Consider the following 18,079-nt stretch of genomic DNA (forward strand, 5'->3'; position numbering starts at 1 on the left):
CAAAGAAGTTTACTTAGTGCTTGGGTGGTTGCCAAGTCTGTCAAGGGCTTTATGTATGAAAATAGAAAATTTCAGACTTTGGCGACTCCTAGTGGCAACAACAAGCAAAAACAACACTGTGGCAGATTCAATGCAAAGCAATCAATTCTCATAGAAATGATACAGACAAGGACTGTGTAACTCATTGTTTTAACAGATTTTCACAGAAAAATATGAAGATTTCTTAAAAGGAGCAGATCGCGTTAGATTATTGTTTTTTCCTGTTACATGAGGACACTGATTAGAGCAGTTTAAATCAAATTAGGGTCTTGTATAACACTGACTCTTGAGAAAATACATTCAGTAAGAAAAAGTAAAGAAGTGACAATAAACAGTTAAACTACAGTGTGCTTACACTAAAAAAGGTAATTATAAAATCTTATTTTCATAGAATTTTCCTGTATCAGATGCATCATAAAAATCAGGATTAACACATGTACATTCCCTGACTTTTTTTGTAACTTTTTTACTACAGTAAGAAAAATAGAGGCTTACACATAGAGGGCTGGCTGCCAGTGTCCTGCTCCAGCTCATCTTCTTCTATGCAGTCGTAGGGCCACTGGCCAAAGGAGGGAACACTGGCCATCGGGTACGGATGTGTGAGTGGGTGAGAGGGTGAGGAGTACAGGTGGAGATTGAGTGATCCCAGCAGAGAGGAGGATGACTGGCTGCTGGAGGAGGAGGTGCTGCTGTTGGAGATGGTGGAGTGGGGTCTCTTGAATGAGGTGGCGTGCTCAAATGAGGACACTGCGATGGATGCTCTTGTCCTAGACTCTGTTAGTAGAGACAAAAAGAGTATGAGAGGGATGAAAAGGAAACTAACTGTATTGTATGAAAAGTCCTGTGGCTGTTAATGGCAAGACATGAATCTTTTTGTTTAGGTACCATGAAACCATGAAAGAGAATTTATGCAAAATAGTTTACTGCGGTTGTAATGACACTTAGATTACATGTGGGGTGTTTACTTAAGAAACCCTCAAAATACTTTTTGCAACAGAACATCTGTAAGCAAGTTTTTGTTGTTTCAGCAAAGAATATGAGGTAAAAAAATAAATAAATATTCGAGAATAAACACATGCTCAGGCTGAAATAAAAGCGCACAAGAGCAGCTCACCTGACCCCTTCATTATATAGTCAATGGCTCTGTCACTGATGGCTGCGTCACTGGGCTTAATGTCCATGAAAGGTTTACTTCCAATCCCCATGGAAACCATCTCCTGCATGCGCAACTCTGCAATCCAAATATATGGACATCTTTTATGATAAATAAAGGACAACAAAGGATATGAACATCACTTTGAAATTCAGATCAATATTCATATTACATGGTAAAAGGAATCATTTGTGTAAAACTATAAAATCTGACAAAGAAACACACCTCTGTTTCTGAGCGCCTGCCTCCACAGGATCTTGCCTATGATGGCGGTCCACACAGCCTTGACCTCCACGGAGCTGGCTTGGAGTATAAATGTGTCCTGCGACTTCCTCCGACGGAACCAGATCTCAAAGCGCAGCCCGCTGTCTCCGACGTTTTCAGTCATACCTATCTCTGCTGTCTAAATAGAAAAGAACAAAAACCAAACCATAACATTTATTGTATTTATACAAGCAGTCTATAAACTGCCCGCAAAAATTCTGCCAATCCTCAAACAACAGATTCTTACTTTGAAGGATTGTTTATAGATGTAAATGTCATATCCTCCTTCGATCTTTTTGGTCTTGCTGAAGAGGATGAGGTCTTCAAACAAGAAGACGTGGCGGAGGTATTTCCTCCGTCCACACCAGACTATGAACTCATCCTGGCAGCGGAGTTGACTCTGCTCTTTTAGGTTCACCTGGAGAGGAAACACGGGCGTTCACGTGCGTCACAGAGAACAATACAAATCCTGGTGGGACACTGACCTCACTCTTCTGCATACATGACAAAATGACCTCCAGTTCAAAAATAGTTAATGGTTTTAATGACTTCTGTCTTGTCACGTTGTCTTATAATAACCATATGTGGTATTTGTCCTTGTCACTGACATCAAAATAATAATCATGGGAGCACATGGCTCTGTGCCTGTGTACTTACATCACAGCCCCGAATGGCATCCATAGCCAGCAGGTCGTTGCCATGGCGAAGCTGAAATTTGACCATTTCCTCAGCGGTCCGCAGGTCACTCAGCTCCTGCTCCTGGGAATGGCTGCACTCCTTGATCAAGTCTTTCAGCAGCAGGGCATATTTACTCATCCTCTGGATCGGCTTCAGCAAGTAAGACGCCAGGTCCATCTTGTCCCCGAGCTCCATCTGCTTATTCTGGACACAGACACTGACAGAATTAATACTGAACAATCATACTGTAGGTACTTCTGTTTACTTATATATTGTTTACAACTGAGTGATAAGCTGGTTAATGTTGAGCCTTAGAGGTTATTGGCTACTTAATGTTGAACCTGTGCATCTGTGTTGAGTGTTTGAAGTGTGTGTTAGAGCCAGGGTTTTTGAGGCAAATATTGATATTGAAAAATGATATATCAGCCATTATTTGTTTTTAAATAAACAAGTTTTTTTTAAGAATCTCATAAATTGTGGTACATTTTTAACTTCTCAGTGCTCTCTGGTGGACAAACTATGTAATGGCAACACAGTTTCTATATATTTCAGAAACATTTCTGGTGTTTCTGTACTGTAATAGTTTATTTTGTCATACAAGCCTTATAATATCACATTTTCATGATAATATCGACCAAGTTGATGTGTTGTTCTGGCTCCAGTGTGTATGTATTGTTTGTGAACCATTTGTTTTAGCAATCAAAGTTGCACCCTTCCTTGTTTTTTGGACGCAGTAAGTTGGTTCAGTGTTGACCCTGGGACCTGTCACTCTGTGATGAATGTAACCAGAGCCAGAGTTTCCAGACGCACCTTAAAGAATTCGTTCCCATGGCTGCTGAGCAGAGCGTCGGACTGGGGCTTATTCTTGCTGTACAGAGCATACATTCCAAACTGATCCTCCTGCACACAAGATTAGCAAGTTACAACACCGACTACAGTAAAAAGCGTGCGCTACAAAACACTGTGAATGATTCAGCTTACAAGAGACTGTAAATGTATTTGTATGGATTCTGCGATCCATTATATTCATTTTGACACTGACATTAAGTAGGCATGCAAACTGTAATGAAACAGTGAGATAGTGAAACCATGACACTGCACTGGAAATATTGCACAAAGTTGTTTTGAGAAAAGTGAGGTCAACACATCATTACAGTCACTATAGATGGGAGACTGTTTTTAAGTTGTCAGCGTGCAGCCTCAGGTCATGCTGACTGTGTGTGTCTGAACTCACGTGTCTGAGAAAACAGCTACTGATGGATAAAGGGGAGTGGGCGCACGACTCCAAGTCTTTCAGGAAGTACTGGCTGTGGAAGTCCCACAGTTTCTCCACATTCCCAAAAATGATGCTGCGCTTCCCCCGCAGATCCTGCGGCAAGTCTAGGCGCTCCATCTCGGGGAAATAGTGCTCGATGATGTAGCTCAGAGAGCGAACGTACTCCCTCTCTGTGGAAATCATCTCATCCATGATGTGCTGCACTTTACTGGGGAACAGAAAGACATGATAAGGTATACATGATGAGATTTTACAATACATTATTATAAAGAGTACACATATATACAGTGATAAGGATTAATATGATACCAGACGACTTTAGGTAACTGACAAAAAAAATAAAAAAACACAAATTTTATGATTAATGAATTGTTAAAATAATTTATCAAGCGAAAAAATGCCAAACACTCTTTATAAATAAGTATTTTATTTGTTCATTATGAATAGAAATTCAAGATTTCATGGTTTAAGGCTTTGTTATACAGAGTTATCAATTTGAAGATGTCATCTCGGGCTATGTGAAACTGGGATGGCCATTTTTCACAATTTTCACATTTTACAGTTTAAATGTTTAATAGATAAATTATATATTATATAATATATAATGAGCAGATTAATCAATGATCGAAATATTTTAATTGTAGCTATAATTAGTATTAAGACCATATTATCACTATATTAATACAGTATAATTATGACCATGACTAATGTAACTATAACTATGACATATTAGACTGCAGGATAGACAAAATAACAGAAACACCATAAGATGATTCTGTAGAGAAGGGTCGTACTCCTTAGTTGGTCATTAAAATCATGGTATAGAGTGTTTTTTTGTGGTATTATTTTGTTGATGCCCTATACATACCATAATATTATAATTAATACTTAGAATCAACAATTAACTTCCTCACCTGCTCCGTTTCTTGCCGTCTCCTTCACTGTGTCTGTTATGGATCCTGGAGGGCGTTGACATGCTGCGGCTGCGCCCTAACGCAGGGCTCATCACATCAGGTCTCTGCAGCTTCTTCTCCGCAGACACATTATTGGCCACCTCCAGACCCTTGATGTACACACCCGTATAGCCATGAATGTGGCTGGCATCTGAGTGGCCACTGTCCCTTTGGGTCAACTCATAGCTCATGGTCTTCTTCATGATCTTCTTCATCGGCTGTTTACGGAGGCGGGCTGCCCCGGAGTAGGTGGGCTCAGAGTGGCAGGAGACGGTCGAGTCTATGGTGCAGTCGCTGTCCGTGTCGTCAAACATGGATGGACTCTGCCTCAGTTTGCTATCAGGGGGAAAAGTAAAGTGTGAGGAGGAAGAGATTGAACTAGAGGGGCTCTTGGAGAAAGGTCCAGCAGAATGAGGCTTAGCGTCCTCAAAAGTCAGTGGTGTAACTACCCTGCTGGAGAAAGCGGGCACTTCAGGTAAGAGCACACATCCGTTAGCTCCAGCCTGTTCTGGTGTAGCAATCTGGCTTTCCACAGTTTTTAAACAAGCCGCCGTATCAACATCTGTGGAGTTCGAGGTTGCTGCCATGGCTGTGGCCAAAGTCTCTTCCAGCTGCTGCTTGGTCTGCTGACATTTATGCCACACAGTGTTCCACTGCTGCAGCTGCTGAGGACTCTCCAGGGAGAGCACCATGTCATTCAGTGTGCTGAAGTTGTCCATGGAGAACTTGGATGCCTCGGAGCAGTAATCCTGCAGGATCTGCACTACGGCAGGTGAAAGTCCAACACCTGAACTGTCCAGGCTCAGCTGACAGAAGTAGTCCTGGCAGTGCTCCATCCACTGATTTGCCTATAGATGTTGAAAGAGTGTTGAGGTACTTTAGCATCAGAATCCATCTTTTAGTATATTCCTCCTACATTTTCCGACATTCATAAAGGTTTTGAATTTGTCTTCTTTGAAACTCAGTGTAAAGCAATCTGGATTAAAGTATATGCTTAATCCTAAAATGCTCAAGTAAAACGTAACATCACTTTTGACAGAATACAGACTTCAATACTTACAGAGTCATAGAACTCATACAGGTTGGTTAGGATGTCTAGCTGGGTCTTCCTCCGCTCCACTCTGCTCAAAGTGGAGCCCAGATGCTGCTTAAAGTCAATGAAAACAGATCCTGGAAGAGACTCCGGAGACTCTTTCACTAGCTGCAGGCCATGCCTTTGCTGGTGCTGTCAAAACAAGGGCAAGACTGATCAATTTAGCGCCTTCTGAAAAAGCTGATATAAGGATGATTAAGTGTTTTATGTTCTCAGTTATTGTCAAAGCATTTACCACTGACTCCTCCAGGAACTGGTCCAAACTCTTTCTCATCTCCTTTATTTTGGCTGCAGACAAAGTTAGTGATTCCAAAGGTGTGAGATGCTTCTCTCCCTCAACACTGAACCACAGTTTGATCTGAAAAAAGAAAATATTATTAATGGACTGAGGACTGTATTATGTAGAGAGGGTGGGGTAGATCTGCAACAATAATTTGAACTCACTTGTTGTGTTTGCTCCTCAAACTTGTGTACCTCCAGAAGACTCTCTAACTGTTTCTGAGACTTGTTGGATAGGATCACGAGCTTATGGACCTCTTCATCTACTTGGTTATACAGTGCATTCAACATGTCTACAGCATCCCTGAATAAGAAAAACAAGTTATTAGAAACAGATTTTTCATCTCTGTATGTATCCCTCATCCTGACAGCCCACTCCTCCAGCTGTACCTGTAGTTCTCATTCTCACAGGCCTCTTCCTTCCTGATGCGAGCGAGGACGGTGCCTCCCTCTAGACGCAGCCTATTCAGACGGGTGTCATCTAGTATACACTTCATGAGATGCTTCTGTTGCTCCATCATCTCAGACACCTCCTGAAATGAACATGGACAGCGGCATTAAAATAAAGACAATACATTTTAAAAGTGAACTTAACGATTAAGTGCAGTCTTTCTTTTCAGCCCGAAACAAAAAAAAAACCTGGGTGAGGACATTGACCCCGAAGCACAAGGATAATGGAAGTTAATTGTAAAACAAACTCCTCAACTTTTTACACCGGTTTATAGGAAAGAGGCCAACAGAGAGGCATTGTGTGTCAGTGGAGACACATAAATCAGAAGGCCAGACTGCCTGCCGGGGGGTGGGTCTGACCTTAGAGGTCTTCAGGTTGCCGCTGTTGCTCAGTGTGCTGATAGACTCCTGAAGGGAGGAGATGGCGGCGCTACAACTGCTGGCAAAAGGTTCGATTTTCTGTGAGAGACGAAGAAAAAAAAGACAAAGGAAGAGAAGGGAGACGATTAGTGTCAAAACATCACCAGTATACTGAAGACAAACAAATATTTTCCAAGAACATAGGAAAACAGCATGACCCAACAAAGAAGGTTGTATATTAAAGAGTCATTATATTTGCTAAAGGCCTTGCCATTCTCAATGTCTGCAGGAAAAAGTGTCTCAGATGTAAAGATTAGATTCAAGAAAGGTCACATTTCCATAACTAATCATGCTCTGAAATCAGAGGAGCCATTTCTTGTAACTACATGCAACTTTGGCAACACAGCAATTAGTATAATTTTCTTTCTTTTATTATGAATAAAGAGCACGAACTCAAAATAAAAATCATTATCTATTTTGAAATGTACCACCACCCTTGTTCTTATGCAACTTCACAAATATGTTATAACGCTGGCCGCAGTCCAGCATCTCTGTCACACCCACCTGTCTGAAGTGGATCCAGTGGTTGTGGTCGTAATGGAAGGTGCCCTCCAGGTCTCGTGTGAGCTGGGTTTGGTCGATGTGCTTCAGCAGGGCCTTCAGAGATGACAGCATCTCAGTCTGTGGCAGGAAAAACAACGAAAAAAGTAAATAAACACACATAATCAGGCCTCAGTCAGAGTGTGCCTCCTGTCTCACTTCAAAGCTACGGTGACATTAACTACCCACAGGCCAATTCCTGCTCACCTCCAATCTCTGTCATCATCAAAGCCTGTAGCGATGGGTTTAAAGGGAAATGTATCAAATCTCAATCTAGTAACAAATGTGCTTATCGGACATGAATACATGACAATCCCTTATCAAACATACTCAAGCATTCAAAAGCATTGAATCATCACTTTGCATTTGAAATAGCGCATATCCACCTGATAATAAGAGTCTTAACTTACCTGTACATTGATGTCTCTCTCAGGCTTGGCTGCTGCCTCTTTGTCCACCAGAAAGAGAACTGAGTAAAGTGCATTTGGTACTAATGCCTGAAAACACACACATCCAGTAATTTTTATCTTAAGTTAAAATGAAGAAATTACAACACATGCATACTGTATATTTGACATGAACAGCTGAACAATGTGAAAACAGGTATTTAAAGTGACTTATAATGTATGTGTTGTGGTTTACAGAATTATCATCCTTACATCAGTAAGTAACTCATCATCATAACATGATGATATGGCTCTTGCAAGTCAGCTGCAGCCAACAAGCTCCCAGCATGTGGTTAAAAACAGACAAGTAAGCACAGGCTTCTCCACAAGAGTCCTGAGGCAAGCCTCACTCAGAAAAATGTCTTAGAAGTGCAGTCACTACAAATTTAAGGTGCACCTCTTTAAAACACCAAACAAAGTCTGAGACTGAGAGGTAGAACAATAGGAAATGTGTAAGGAATACCACATAGTGTAATAACTTTAGAGAGAGACATAGCATTACAGCACAGAGAACAGAGAGTCAGCAAGGCCTTAAAAAACCCTTTGGGCGTGTCGGAAGGTAATTACATATTTTCCACTGTGGCTCACCTGCAATTCAGACAGAGATGACAACAGAGCTGGAACAGGCTGCTGCCTCCTGCTGTCTACTACAACAGTTAGACCTTGATCATGCCTTTCTTTCCTAAAACCAAAGTATTACAGTCAGTGTACTTTCTATGACAGACAGTTGGTTACATGTAATAGCATTTTTTGAAAGCAAAGAGACTGGTGCTGTCTGATTAATGAGGAAAACTCCAATTACATGTGAAAGACATTGATATAAAACATAAAACCTTAGTAAATACACATAATACACTATAAATGCAGAGTTAATGAATATTGGCAAAATGTAAAATGTATTAATACACTTTGAACAGACTGAAGTTCACCTTAGGGATAAGGGGGGGGTATGAAAATTACTGTTGGTTTTACGTAACACAGAAAAATAAACCCTGAGTGTAACTTACCGCAGTGTAGAGTGGTAGTAGCCCAGTAAACAGGTGAGGTCATCCACCGTGCAACTCTCACCTGCCCACACCTGAGCTCTCGTGCACACCTGTAACACCGCCCTCCCACTGCGATCTCTGTTTCCTGGAAGAGAGAGGGCCAGCAGGGGGTCAACGCTTACCACTCTCACATACAGGTGTACTATCACTTTCTCCACCAAGAATGAGACTGTTAAACTTTACAGTGATATCATGTGAATGTTACCCTCTTAGTGGAATAAAGAACGACTGGGAGCATAGACCAAGAAGTTTTTTTTTTAATGCCGATTCATTTTAGAACAAGGGGGCAAAAAACTATCACCTGATAAAGTAATACCCCGTTTTGCATTTTCCACAGACCAAACACAAGTATTAACAAGAAATAAAAAGCTAATGTTGTAAAAACTCGACAATCACAAGGAAGAACAAGATCTGACTTGAGGATAATGAGATTGTTTCGTCTTTTAAGGTCTGTTGCTATTTCTGTGTGGGAGCTGTGTGGGAGAAAAAGTATTAAAAATTAGAAATCTATTTGAAAACTCACAAATGAAAGCTCATTTCTATTTTCCATGTGAGCATTAAGCACAAGAATTGAGTGAAATAAGATTTTGTTACAATTGTCTGTAATGCAACACACATACAAGACTACTGAATGACTTTGGCAGTTCTAATATGAGTAAGATACCTACAAGAAAAGCTCTGGGGTGAAAATGAAAGCAGCAAATGAAAAATATGTCCGAATCACTCATCGCTACCTGGCAAGATCACAGCACCCGATGTGAGCAGCTCTTGATTGACCTCTGACACCAGTTTGGGGAGGGATGAGTTGCTGTAATGGGAAGAGCTTGATGTTGAGGCCAGCCTGATGGCTGTCCCGTTGGCAGCTTTAGGACTGTGTGACTCTTCTCCCCCGTATCTGTGCCGCCTGCTCTCACTGCTGATATTGTCATCATGCTGTCCTGTAGAGATGATGATAAAGAGTGAGCACAAATCCGACTTAGTGGCTAAGTTACATTTACAGAGCAACTATTATACAAGAATAAAGCACAATCCATCAAAAATAGAAGCTTCCTTTCACCTCAGTACTTAACATCTGATCATAATACCTCATGGAACAAGTGTTAATTAGTGGTGCGCTGTAGTAGTGAGTTCACACTGGCTCATCATGTAGACCAGGTGTTTAGTCAGACTGAGTCATGGGTAACTCTGGCGTTATCAGACTCTCATATCTTTGCCTCCTCCACTTCTTCAGTACTCTAGCCCTCAAGGCTCTGTTTATAGGAATGCTGCGCCTGACATTCCCAAGTGGTACCACGGTTTACAGACTTGATCCAGTTCCTGAGGCAGTGAAACTGCATGCAAATTCTTTATACTGAGTGCAGTATCTCTGTATGCCCCACTGAATACTTGACTGGAAACTTCAGTGTGCCATGGCCCAGGTAGTATGGACAGCAAAATATGCAGCTCCAGGTATTAGACATACATGAGCTTGGTGTCCCCCCTAGATATAAGGCCAAAAGTACAGCAGTTCGTCAAGTGAGATCTCTATCCACACACCTCTGAGTTGGGGCTTTTTGTTGGGTTTATTTTGTCAAGACAACACTCATGCAGCAAGCTCCCCTATGCAAGCGATATCACAGACTTAACCTTCTTGACAGTAAAGAGACATACACGTCTTTTCCTCTATCTTTTTTCCACAAGTGCGACCAAAACGCAACATGGCCTGAAGGTCTGGGATTCAACAGAAGGGGAAGCCCAAGGGACTACACTGGGCTGGTGCCAGAGGAAAAGTCATAGGATCACCAATGTCAGTATGACTCATCCTCTGGGGATCATGAATATCTGTACAAAATGTCATTGCAATCCATCCAATAGTTGTTGAGATAGTTCAGTCCGTGGTGGACCAACAGTGACTGACATCCCTAGAGCTCCTCACTAGCATGGCTATAAAAAGAGAGGACGGCACTATTGCAAGCCAGGTCCTTTCATTTTTAAAAACATTCAAGACTTAATAAGCTTAAAAATGAACATAAAACCGAGATCACCATGTTCAACCAACTCTGCTGATAGATCCATGATTGTGGATCTGTGTCTGATGGACACCTGTTGTGTGTTGTGTTTTTAAACAGTTTGAGGCCTCTTGTATTGTCCTGCTGTGTTCTGTGACAGTAAACCCTCCCAGCTCAGCCTCTATTGTCTTCAAACAGTCAGTGCATTTCCTGTGCGACTGTGTGGCCAGGCTTGTGTTTGCTGCATGTTTCCTAAATTGCTTTGTTTTCAGAGGAAGTGACAAACGTGGGGTAAAGCCTCCTGTGTGAAAGTCTGTTTTTTTGTGTGTGCTGAACACATAAGCCATCAAAGAGGCTAAACCTGCACTGGTTGCTGGGGCTTTGACTTACTGATAGTCACAGAGAATGTGTTCTGATATTGCACAGTTTGCTGGCTCGTATAAGAAGTAATTACAATCCTTCTGGAGTAGTTTTTCAGAGCGGTGTGAGTCAGTGCAAGTTGGGTCTCGTGTTTCTGGAGTGAAAGGACTCTCCAAAGACACAGGCACAGTTTGAAAGGCTTTTTTTTCTCTTGTGAATCCCCAGTGGCTGATTGGTTCACAAAGGACACTTTTGTAAATGAGGCAACCCATCTGGGATCAGTGCAGCCCCCCAGCCCCAATGACAGTGTAGGACCATCTCATTGTGGGATGCTGGGGTCCCTCTGGTTGGTTTACAGGGTTTACAGGATCTTTTGTTGCCTTTGAAACGTCGTTGTGGGAAACCTGCTTTGCAACAGCTGAAATACAATCCCCTCTGAGGTAATCTCAGGAACGCAACAGTGATGTGATTTAACTAGTGTAGTTTTGCTGAGTGGATGGTGGAGTAACCTTTTAATACATTAAAATGAACACATATATGACCGTCTTTATTTAAAAATCAGCGCACAAAACCTTGGCTAGGGTCTGGCATAGTGCAAGGCTGCAGTGCAAAGATTTAAATAAACTCAGTTAGTTTTCACCTCACATTTCAATTCACGGAAGAAGCTGTATTTTCTAAAAACAGCGTGATTCCCTAGATGTTACTCTCACATTGTTGCTTTCCTGAGCTACTCTGTATGAACCAACACAAAGCAAAACAGACTGACAGTGGTAAAGAAAACATAGTTCTGTTTCCAGGGTAGGGTAGTACCTGTCCCCTGAATGTGCCAAAGAACACAAGTGTTGGCATTGAAAGGCAATCTGTCACCAATGACAGCATTAATGCATCACAGGTATGAGCTGTCTCAACTCAGACTCCATCTGCAGCCACCTGATGAGGTGTTGTAGCTAGTCTTGCTGCAGGGTATGATTACACACCCTGCTGAGGAACCACCATTATCCAGAGTGAAATTTGGTTTTCACAACCCCAGGTTGTATTTTTTTTTTAATAAGTTAGAAATGATGAGCCATGGACCATTATGAGTCATGAGAAAGACATACTTGTCATAATACTGACAATACACAGACCACACTTGTTCGTAGGACCAATTAATTTTTGGATTTAGCGTTTTCATCTGGTTTTCTGTACAATACGAATCTTTTGAATATTGCCAGTCATTGTGAAACTTTCAATAGTCTAGCATTCAGAATTTCACTTTAATAAAACTACAGTATTAATAGCAAAATGTACTTACAACTATTAAGCAGAACAACCTATTTCAGGTGGTCTTAATACTGTATTAAATTATATACGTATTTTATTATAGGATCATTATGAAGGATGCACTGAAATGTGAGCAGCATTGTAATATTTTGCAGTTGAGGTGGAGCTGATTTTATTTGCTTTATTTTGTATACAATATACTATTGGGTAGTAAAAAGTCAGGTTTTATATGTAGATTCTTAATCCTAAATGTATAAAATATATGTACTGGATAAAAAAGTTTGTTTTTTTTACCTATGAAATGTAGTGGAGTAGAAGTACATGTACTTCAAAACTGTACATCAGTACTTTTTCTACCTGTAAACCTGTATCTCTACCTTTGTCTACTGGTAAAGCCTGTAATATGACTGACAGTGATTTACGTAAGTTTGTTTACTGTGACTGCATGAGGTTGAACAGCAGTAACAACATCACATACCTGGCTCCTCTTTGCTGCTTCTCCTCTCTGAACCAGGAAAAGCTGCCTCCACATCCAGCTTTCCAAAGCGAAGTGAGTAGCCATTCATCAGCTTTTTGGGGGAGATGCTAGCTGAACCTCCAGAAGAGGACCGTTCCCGGTGGCCTTTAACCTGGCCTGCCTTGTTAGTCCTCTCCAGTGACTTGGAACGTCGTTCTGCCCGTCTCTCTGCACTCCGCAACCCTCTCTGTAGGTAGAGCAAAGGTGTGCTGGGCCTAGAGTCATCACCGCTGAGCCAGCCCCGGCTACCAAACCTGCGAGCTAATTGTTCTCTGGAGGAGGTCCGGGTGTCTGGGCTGCTGCCTGGTGTCACTGTACTCTCTCTTAAGCCAGCATTGTGCTCCGGACTTTCCTCCAGGATGGACTCAGAGCTGGACCCAAGGCTCATGGGGTTCTGCAAGGCCTCCATGTAGGATTTCCTGAAAAATCTCCTGCTCTCAAATGCCACAGAGTCCCTTGGGAGACGTCGGCGAGGGCTTGGGTTACTGAGGTCTGTACTAAAAGAGGGCATCTTGGATGCTGGTCCTCTTTCTCTCCCACCACTGCCCTCACCTCCCTGTCCTACCCCACATTCTTCAGTGGGTCTTTCAATTTTAATGATGGGTGTAGTAGTGTCTGCTGTACTGATTTTATGGCTGTCACTTCGGGGGTCCCTGTGGTTTCTGTTTGGCGAGGTCGGCTCCGAGAAGATAGAGTCAGCTCCCTGAGAGTGCAGGGACTCTCTGGAGCTGCGGTGGCTGTCCAGGGTGCCAGTGGATCCACTGGTGCTGCAGGTACTGAGATGGCCGCGGAAGCCACCTCTGCTGCAGCGCGCTTGCATGATGGCGTCCGCCGTGCTGCTGACAAACAGAGGGTTGACCACGTTCTTCCACGGCGTCCTGTACACAGCCGTACCAGTCGTGAGCAGACAGTTCTGTAGTGGGTGCAGGTTTCTGTCGCGTGTTACATTCTGCAAGAACTCAGCTGTGAAGACGCTGCCATACATGCTCTCTGCGATGGGGATTTCTGCAATGGCCTGCCCACTGGCCGACAAGCATTTTATCACAAGCTTGGCAGTCTTGCGGCCTAAAGGAACTACTTGCAAGTAGAAGTCTCCTTGCTTTAGTCGCACTTTGTGCAAAGGGGCAAGCTGCAGGACAACTTTCTCGTGGATGCAGAGAGGCCACCCTTCATGATAGAGCAGCAATCCTCTGAACCTTACCTGAGAGAAAACAGAGAAGTCAGTCAATACCCACTGCCATGAAACATGATTATCATGTGTATGTCGTGGTTCAGCTGTGGTACGGCTTGCATCATTTCAACTGACATCTGCAAGACTGTGTTCAAACACATGTTTAACTTTAATGGAGAAGCAACATGTTTTCATGGGACGCACTGGATGAATCACTGTCAGCGATCATTTGACTGAAGAGGAAAACCTGTCTGATCAGGCCTGGTTTCACAGCAACCGCAACACAAATCTTTGCTGCAGCAGAATAAAAAAAAATAGATCCTAGCAGCAAAGACACATAGTGCTCGAGGGTTGGCTTTTTTCATCTTTTTTGAATGTGAAAGCAAAGACTGAGGATGTGATCTTCCTCTGAAGCCCCTCATATTACCTGCAATACAAAGACTCTCACATTGGGCTGTTCTCAGGGGCTAGGCTTAGGTGAAACTATTGCTCTATGGCTATCGTCACAGTGTAATCACCAGAGAGATGAATACAGAGGAATAACGTTTCAGTGCTTTGGTCATAGAGCCCTAACCAACAGCAATCAAAGCTTGTGAGAGAGAGTATTGAGTTTCACTTTGGACCCAAGTGTCCATGGCAGCCTCTGAAGTACACCACAGTTTCCCTATTCAGAGGATGGCTGGTTTTCAGCTTGTTTTCTGAACAATAATCAACTCTGTATCAGTCTGATGCTCTCCCTTCCCACTCAGCAAAGATATTCACACTCAGCAGCACAGTTCTCACATTCTTTTGTCACAAACATTTTGTCTTATCACTTCAGTCGCTTATCTTTCAAGATATGTATTATTCTGTGTTTGACACATTTAGAAAAACAAATGAGGAAGCATTTTTTTTTCCCTTGTTGTGTCCTCACTGCCCCTTTTCTTAACAGATAGAAGCCAAAAAAGAGATGTGAGTCAAGCATCGCCAACAGTCTTGCAGGAAATCACTAAGGTTATAAATCTCTTGAAAGGAATTCTGTAATAAATCACAGAAGGCATTCTTGGATTTCTTGATTTTAACCTCAGGTGATACGTCTGTCAGCCACTCACGCAGGTTTCTTGTTGGATGATCTGCAGGATCCTCTTGGCAGGAAGGAGGAAGTCAATGAGGCAGCGAAGGCCGTCTCCGCGGTACTGCCTCTCCACCACACTGAAAAGCTGCCACAGGACGGTGGCAGCGGTGGCACTGAAGGGGCGGTACAGGGCCGACAAGGTGCTCTGGATGCAGTTGTCCAAAGACTCGGCGTCCTGAGGGAAAGAGAGTTGAATTAGGTTTGACATCTTTAATTTTTTTTATGCCTGTGCTATGTATGGTACATTTAGTTCAAAAGACTGCTCAATGCCATGTCAAAGGCCATTTTCCCCAAGATATAGCAAAACATGATACTACATGGACGTGCAAGTCTAGACCCGTAGTTCCAACCTTATTCGGATTGTAACCCCTTAAAACCAAACATTGTGTACTTGTGACCTCTCATCACAGGTTATGCCCTTCGTGTGGACATGGGTTGGTAGCAGGCCAACTGAAGAATGGTATAAGAACATAAGAATGATTCTTACTTCATTTCATTTGTAATGAAATGTTCAGTATTTCACAGGAAAAAAACAAAAACGAGGGAAAAATCGAATTCCAAAGTCGAAAGTTGAAAAAGATGAATTTGGATTGCCAGATTTTATTTACTTATCCCTTCAATCATCTCTTGAGATCTCAGTCTAGATATTTTGAAATGCAAACAAGTTAAATTTCCGAAATATCAGATAAATGTTGCCTAACTATAGAGAAACACTTATTTACTGAGCATGATCCCACTTAGTCAGACAGTCAGGAAGTTTGAACATGACAGGAAATGTCAGCCATGATGGTCTTTCCATCAGAGCGAGGGGAAACACCTGGAGGGAGTGACGTCATTGTGAGCGGACACAAACAGCAGAACTGGAAAGTCCAGACTGGACTCCAGTTGTGGAACGCTACCCTCTAATAACAACTTCGTCATCACTGACTATTATCTGACCCCTACGTGACCTAGACCGCCACACTTGTCCCCAAGTTGAACAGCTGACATGTTCGACACGTTAATTACAACAGGAACGAGACAGGACATTTGGGACTACAGCAGTCCTGGATGAGGTTGACCTGGAGTGATTGTCATGTTCACAACTCAGGCTATGACCTTCCTCTCAGCGGTCGGAGCCAAGGCCAAACATCCCTCTGCTATCTGTCGTTACCGCGTGGAACACAACAGTGGAATAGAGACATCTGCCTCCAGTGATAACCATACAGATAGATAACGATGCCAGGGAAAGTCCCAAACTATTACAACTGTGTACTATGTTGAAGAATGCAGGGGGTTAAGGATCCAGTTCCTCACAACTACTTCATTACTTTCACTTGAGTGTCCGTGCTACATTTACATTACAATATAAGTGTGTAAAAAAAGGACGGCTGGAAATCAAGGCATTGCCTGTGCTCCGGTGAATTTTGCCTGTCAGACAGCCCATGTTTCACCCTTTGTAGGATCTGTCCTGTTGATCTAAGCAGCTCAGCACCATCAATTAGAGGAGAGTGAGTACAGTTCAGTGCATTGGTACACATGCCACGACTCTACTACAAGGCGCTCATTGTGAACTCCGCCTCTCTAAGTGGTATGTGCTGTACACTGTTGGTGCCCTGAAACAAAACGCCCACCTCCATTAGCAGTCAGCCTGCTTTTAGTGAAACAAAAATGTCTCTGGGCATTAGTCACTGTTGCTCCCGGGAGGAGAAGAATAACATGGTGTTTTATTGGAGGAAAGCTAACAATGGGAGGAAAGCCCTCACTACATAGTTAGGACACACCAGCAAGTTTCTCTTCAGGTTCCCAAGGCAGAAAAAAACAGTGGTAGTGACATGAGGAGTGGTTTTTAGGAACAATTACACAGTGTAGTAGAGACTTGAGCTGAATGACGAATCAAATGCTATTCAACCGGCTGCACAGGCGATCCGACAATATGAACACAATGGCTGCATGACACAATGTTTACATTTAGAATAGTTGCCATACATGCATCACCCTGTAGCTAATTATCTTACATTGTCAGGAAGCATTTGAAGCGTTTCAAAAAGTGTCACCTGGCTTGTGGGAGACATATCTGCATGTCTCAGCAGAACGACTAAGCTTAGCCACCAGAGCTGAGCTTCCCATCCGCTCTGAGGCACAGAGGAATGCAGTGTGTATGTGTTGTGTATGTCTAGCCTCAGACCCTCAGCCAGGACAGGAGCAGATTGGGAAGTCCCACCCTTTCTGATGCCAGGTCTTTGTAAGCTGACTGCCTGTGTGATGGAGGACTGTTGTGGTAATTAATGGCTTCAAGCTCCAGGTGGGACACTTTTGTCAGTGCCGTCAGTAAACCAGCTGTTCAAGAGGTGCACACAGCGAGTGAGTGGGATAAAAGACAAGATTTTTTGTCTCTTTATGAAACAAGAAAACTAAGATTCTCTTTCATATTCAGGTATGACTGAGTTTGAGTTGAGTATAATATTTCACAAATAAACTATAAGAGACATCAAATATACCATGAGCAAATATTTTATTAGCTGGTAATTCCAAAAGTGCAGCAGTTTTTAAAACATGTGTCAGAAAGCAAAGTGGAAAAAGGAAAACAAAAAAAGGAATAGAAAGACAAGTGGAAAAAAGTGGTGCATCACAGAGAAAGAAAGACACACAGAGACAGAGAGAGTGAACGAGAGGTGGTCACTGACACATTTAGTGGGTCAGGGACACAAAAGGCGCTGCCTACCAGGCCTCCAGTGGAGCATGAAGCCACCAGGGGAGTGTAACAGGAGAGCCCTGGAGCCCCCATACAGGCTGCTCACTAACCAACCTGCTAACAGCCTTAAAGGCAGCAGGCTGACAAAGGCCACAGGTTGCTCAGACCTGCCCCACTGCCAGGTGCCAGGATGCCAACAAAAGAGCCTAGTGAGACCTCACCATTGAACCGGCAGTTTGATTCAGCTTTTGATCTCAACTATTAGAAATCCTATCTCATGAGAGGAGAAGAGGCGAGGAGAGGAGAGGGGCTGGGAGAATATGCCTCAGTCAAACTTTTGCTTTATGGCTAAAAA

General features: G+C 42.7%; 1 protein-coding gene across 3 annotated transcripts in view; it reads right to left on the minus strand.

Annotated features, from left to right (window-relative positions):
- Positions 1-18,079, minus strand: part of zgc:158766 (uncharacterized protein LOC100009641 homolog) — a 29,867-nt gene that overhangs the window by 3,718 nt on the left and 8,070 nt on the right. For all 3 annotated transcript variants that reach the window (XM_044358437.1, XM_044358435.1, XM_044358436.1), the window contains exons 2-21: positions 15,028-15,225; positions 12,727-13,966; positions 9,372-9,575; positions 8,599-8,722; positions 8,180-8,273; positions 7,556-7,642; positions 7,110-7,226; positions 6,546-6,644; positions 6,126-6,268; positions 5,901-6,039; positions 5,692-5,814; positions 5,424-5,588; positions 4,325-5,211; positions 3,369-3,618; positions 2,945-3,034; positions 2,114-2,338; positions 1,704-1,874; positions 1,418-1,595; positions 1,154-1,270; positions 535-813 (exon numbers count right to left, since the gene is read on the minus strand). In XM_044358437.1, the coding sequence (XP_044214372.1) occupies positions 535-813; positions 1,154-1,270; positions 1,418-1,595; positions 1,704-1,874; positions 2,114-2,338; positions 2,945-3,034; positions 3,369-3,618; positions 4,325-5,211; positions 5,424-5,588; positions 5,692-5,814; positions 5,901-6,039; positions 6,126-6,268; positions 6,546-6,644; positions 7,110-7,226; positions 7,556-7,642; positions 8,180-8,273; positions 8,599-8,722; positions 9,372-9,575; positions 12,727-13,750 (4,516 nt within the window). In that variant the 5' untranslated portion in view covers positions 13,751-13,966; positions 15,028-15,225. The remainder of the gene's footprint in view (positions 1-534; positions 814-1,153; positions 1,271-1,417; positions 1,596-1,703; positions 1,875-2,113; positions 2,339-2,944; positions 3,035-3,368; positions 3,619-4,324; positions 5,212-5,423; positions 5,589-5,691; positions 5,815-5,900; positions 6,040-6,125; positions 6,269-6,545; positions 6,645-7,109; positions 7,227-7,555; positions 7,643-8,179; positions 8,274-8,598; positions 8,723-9,371; positions 9,576-12,726; positions 13,967-15,027; positions 15,226-18,079) is intronic.

This window comes from Thunnus albacares, chromosome 8 (assembly GCF_914725855.1).
Source record: "Thunnus albacares chromosome 8, fThuAlb1.1, whole genome shotgun sequence".
Lineage (NCBI taxonomy): Eukaryota > Metazoa > Chordata > Actinopteri > Scombriformes > Scombridae > Thunnus > Thunnus albacares.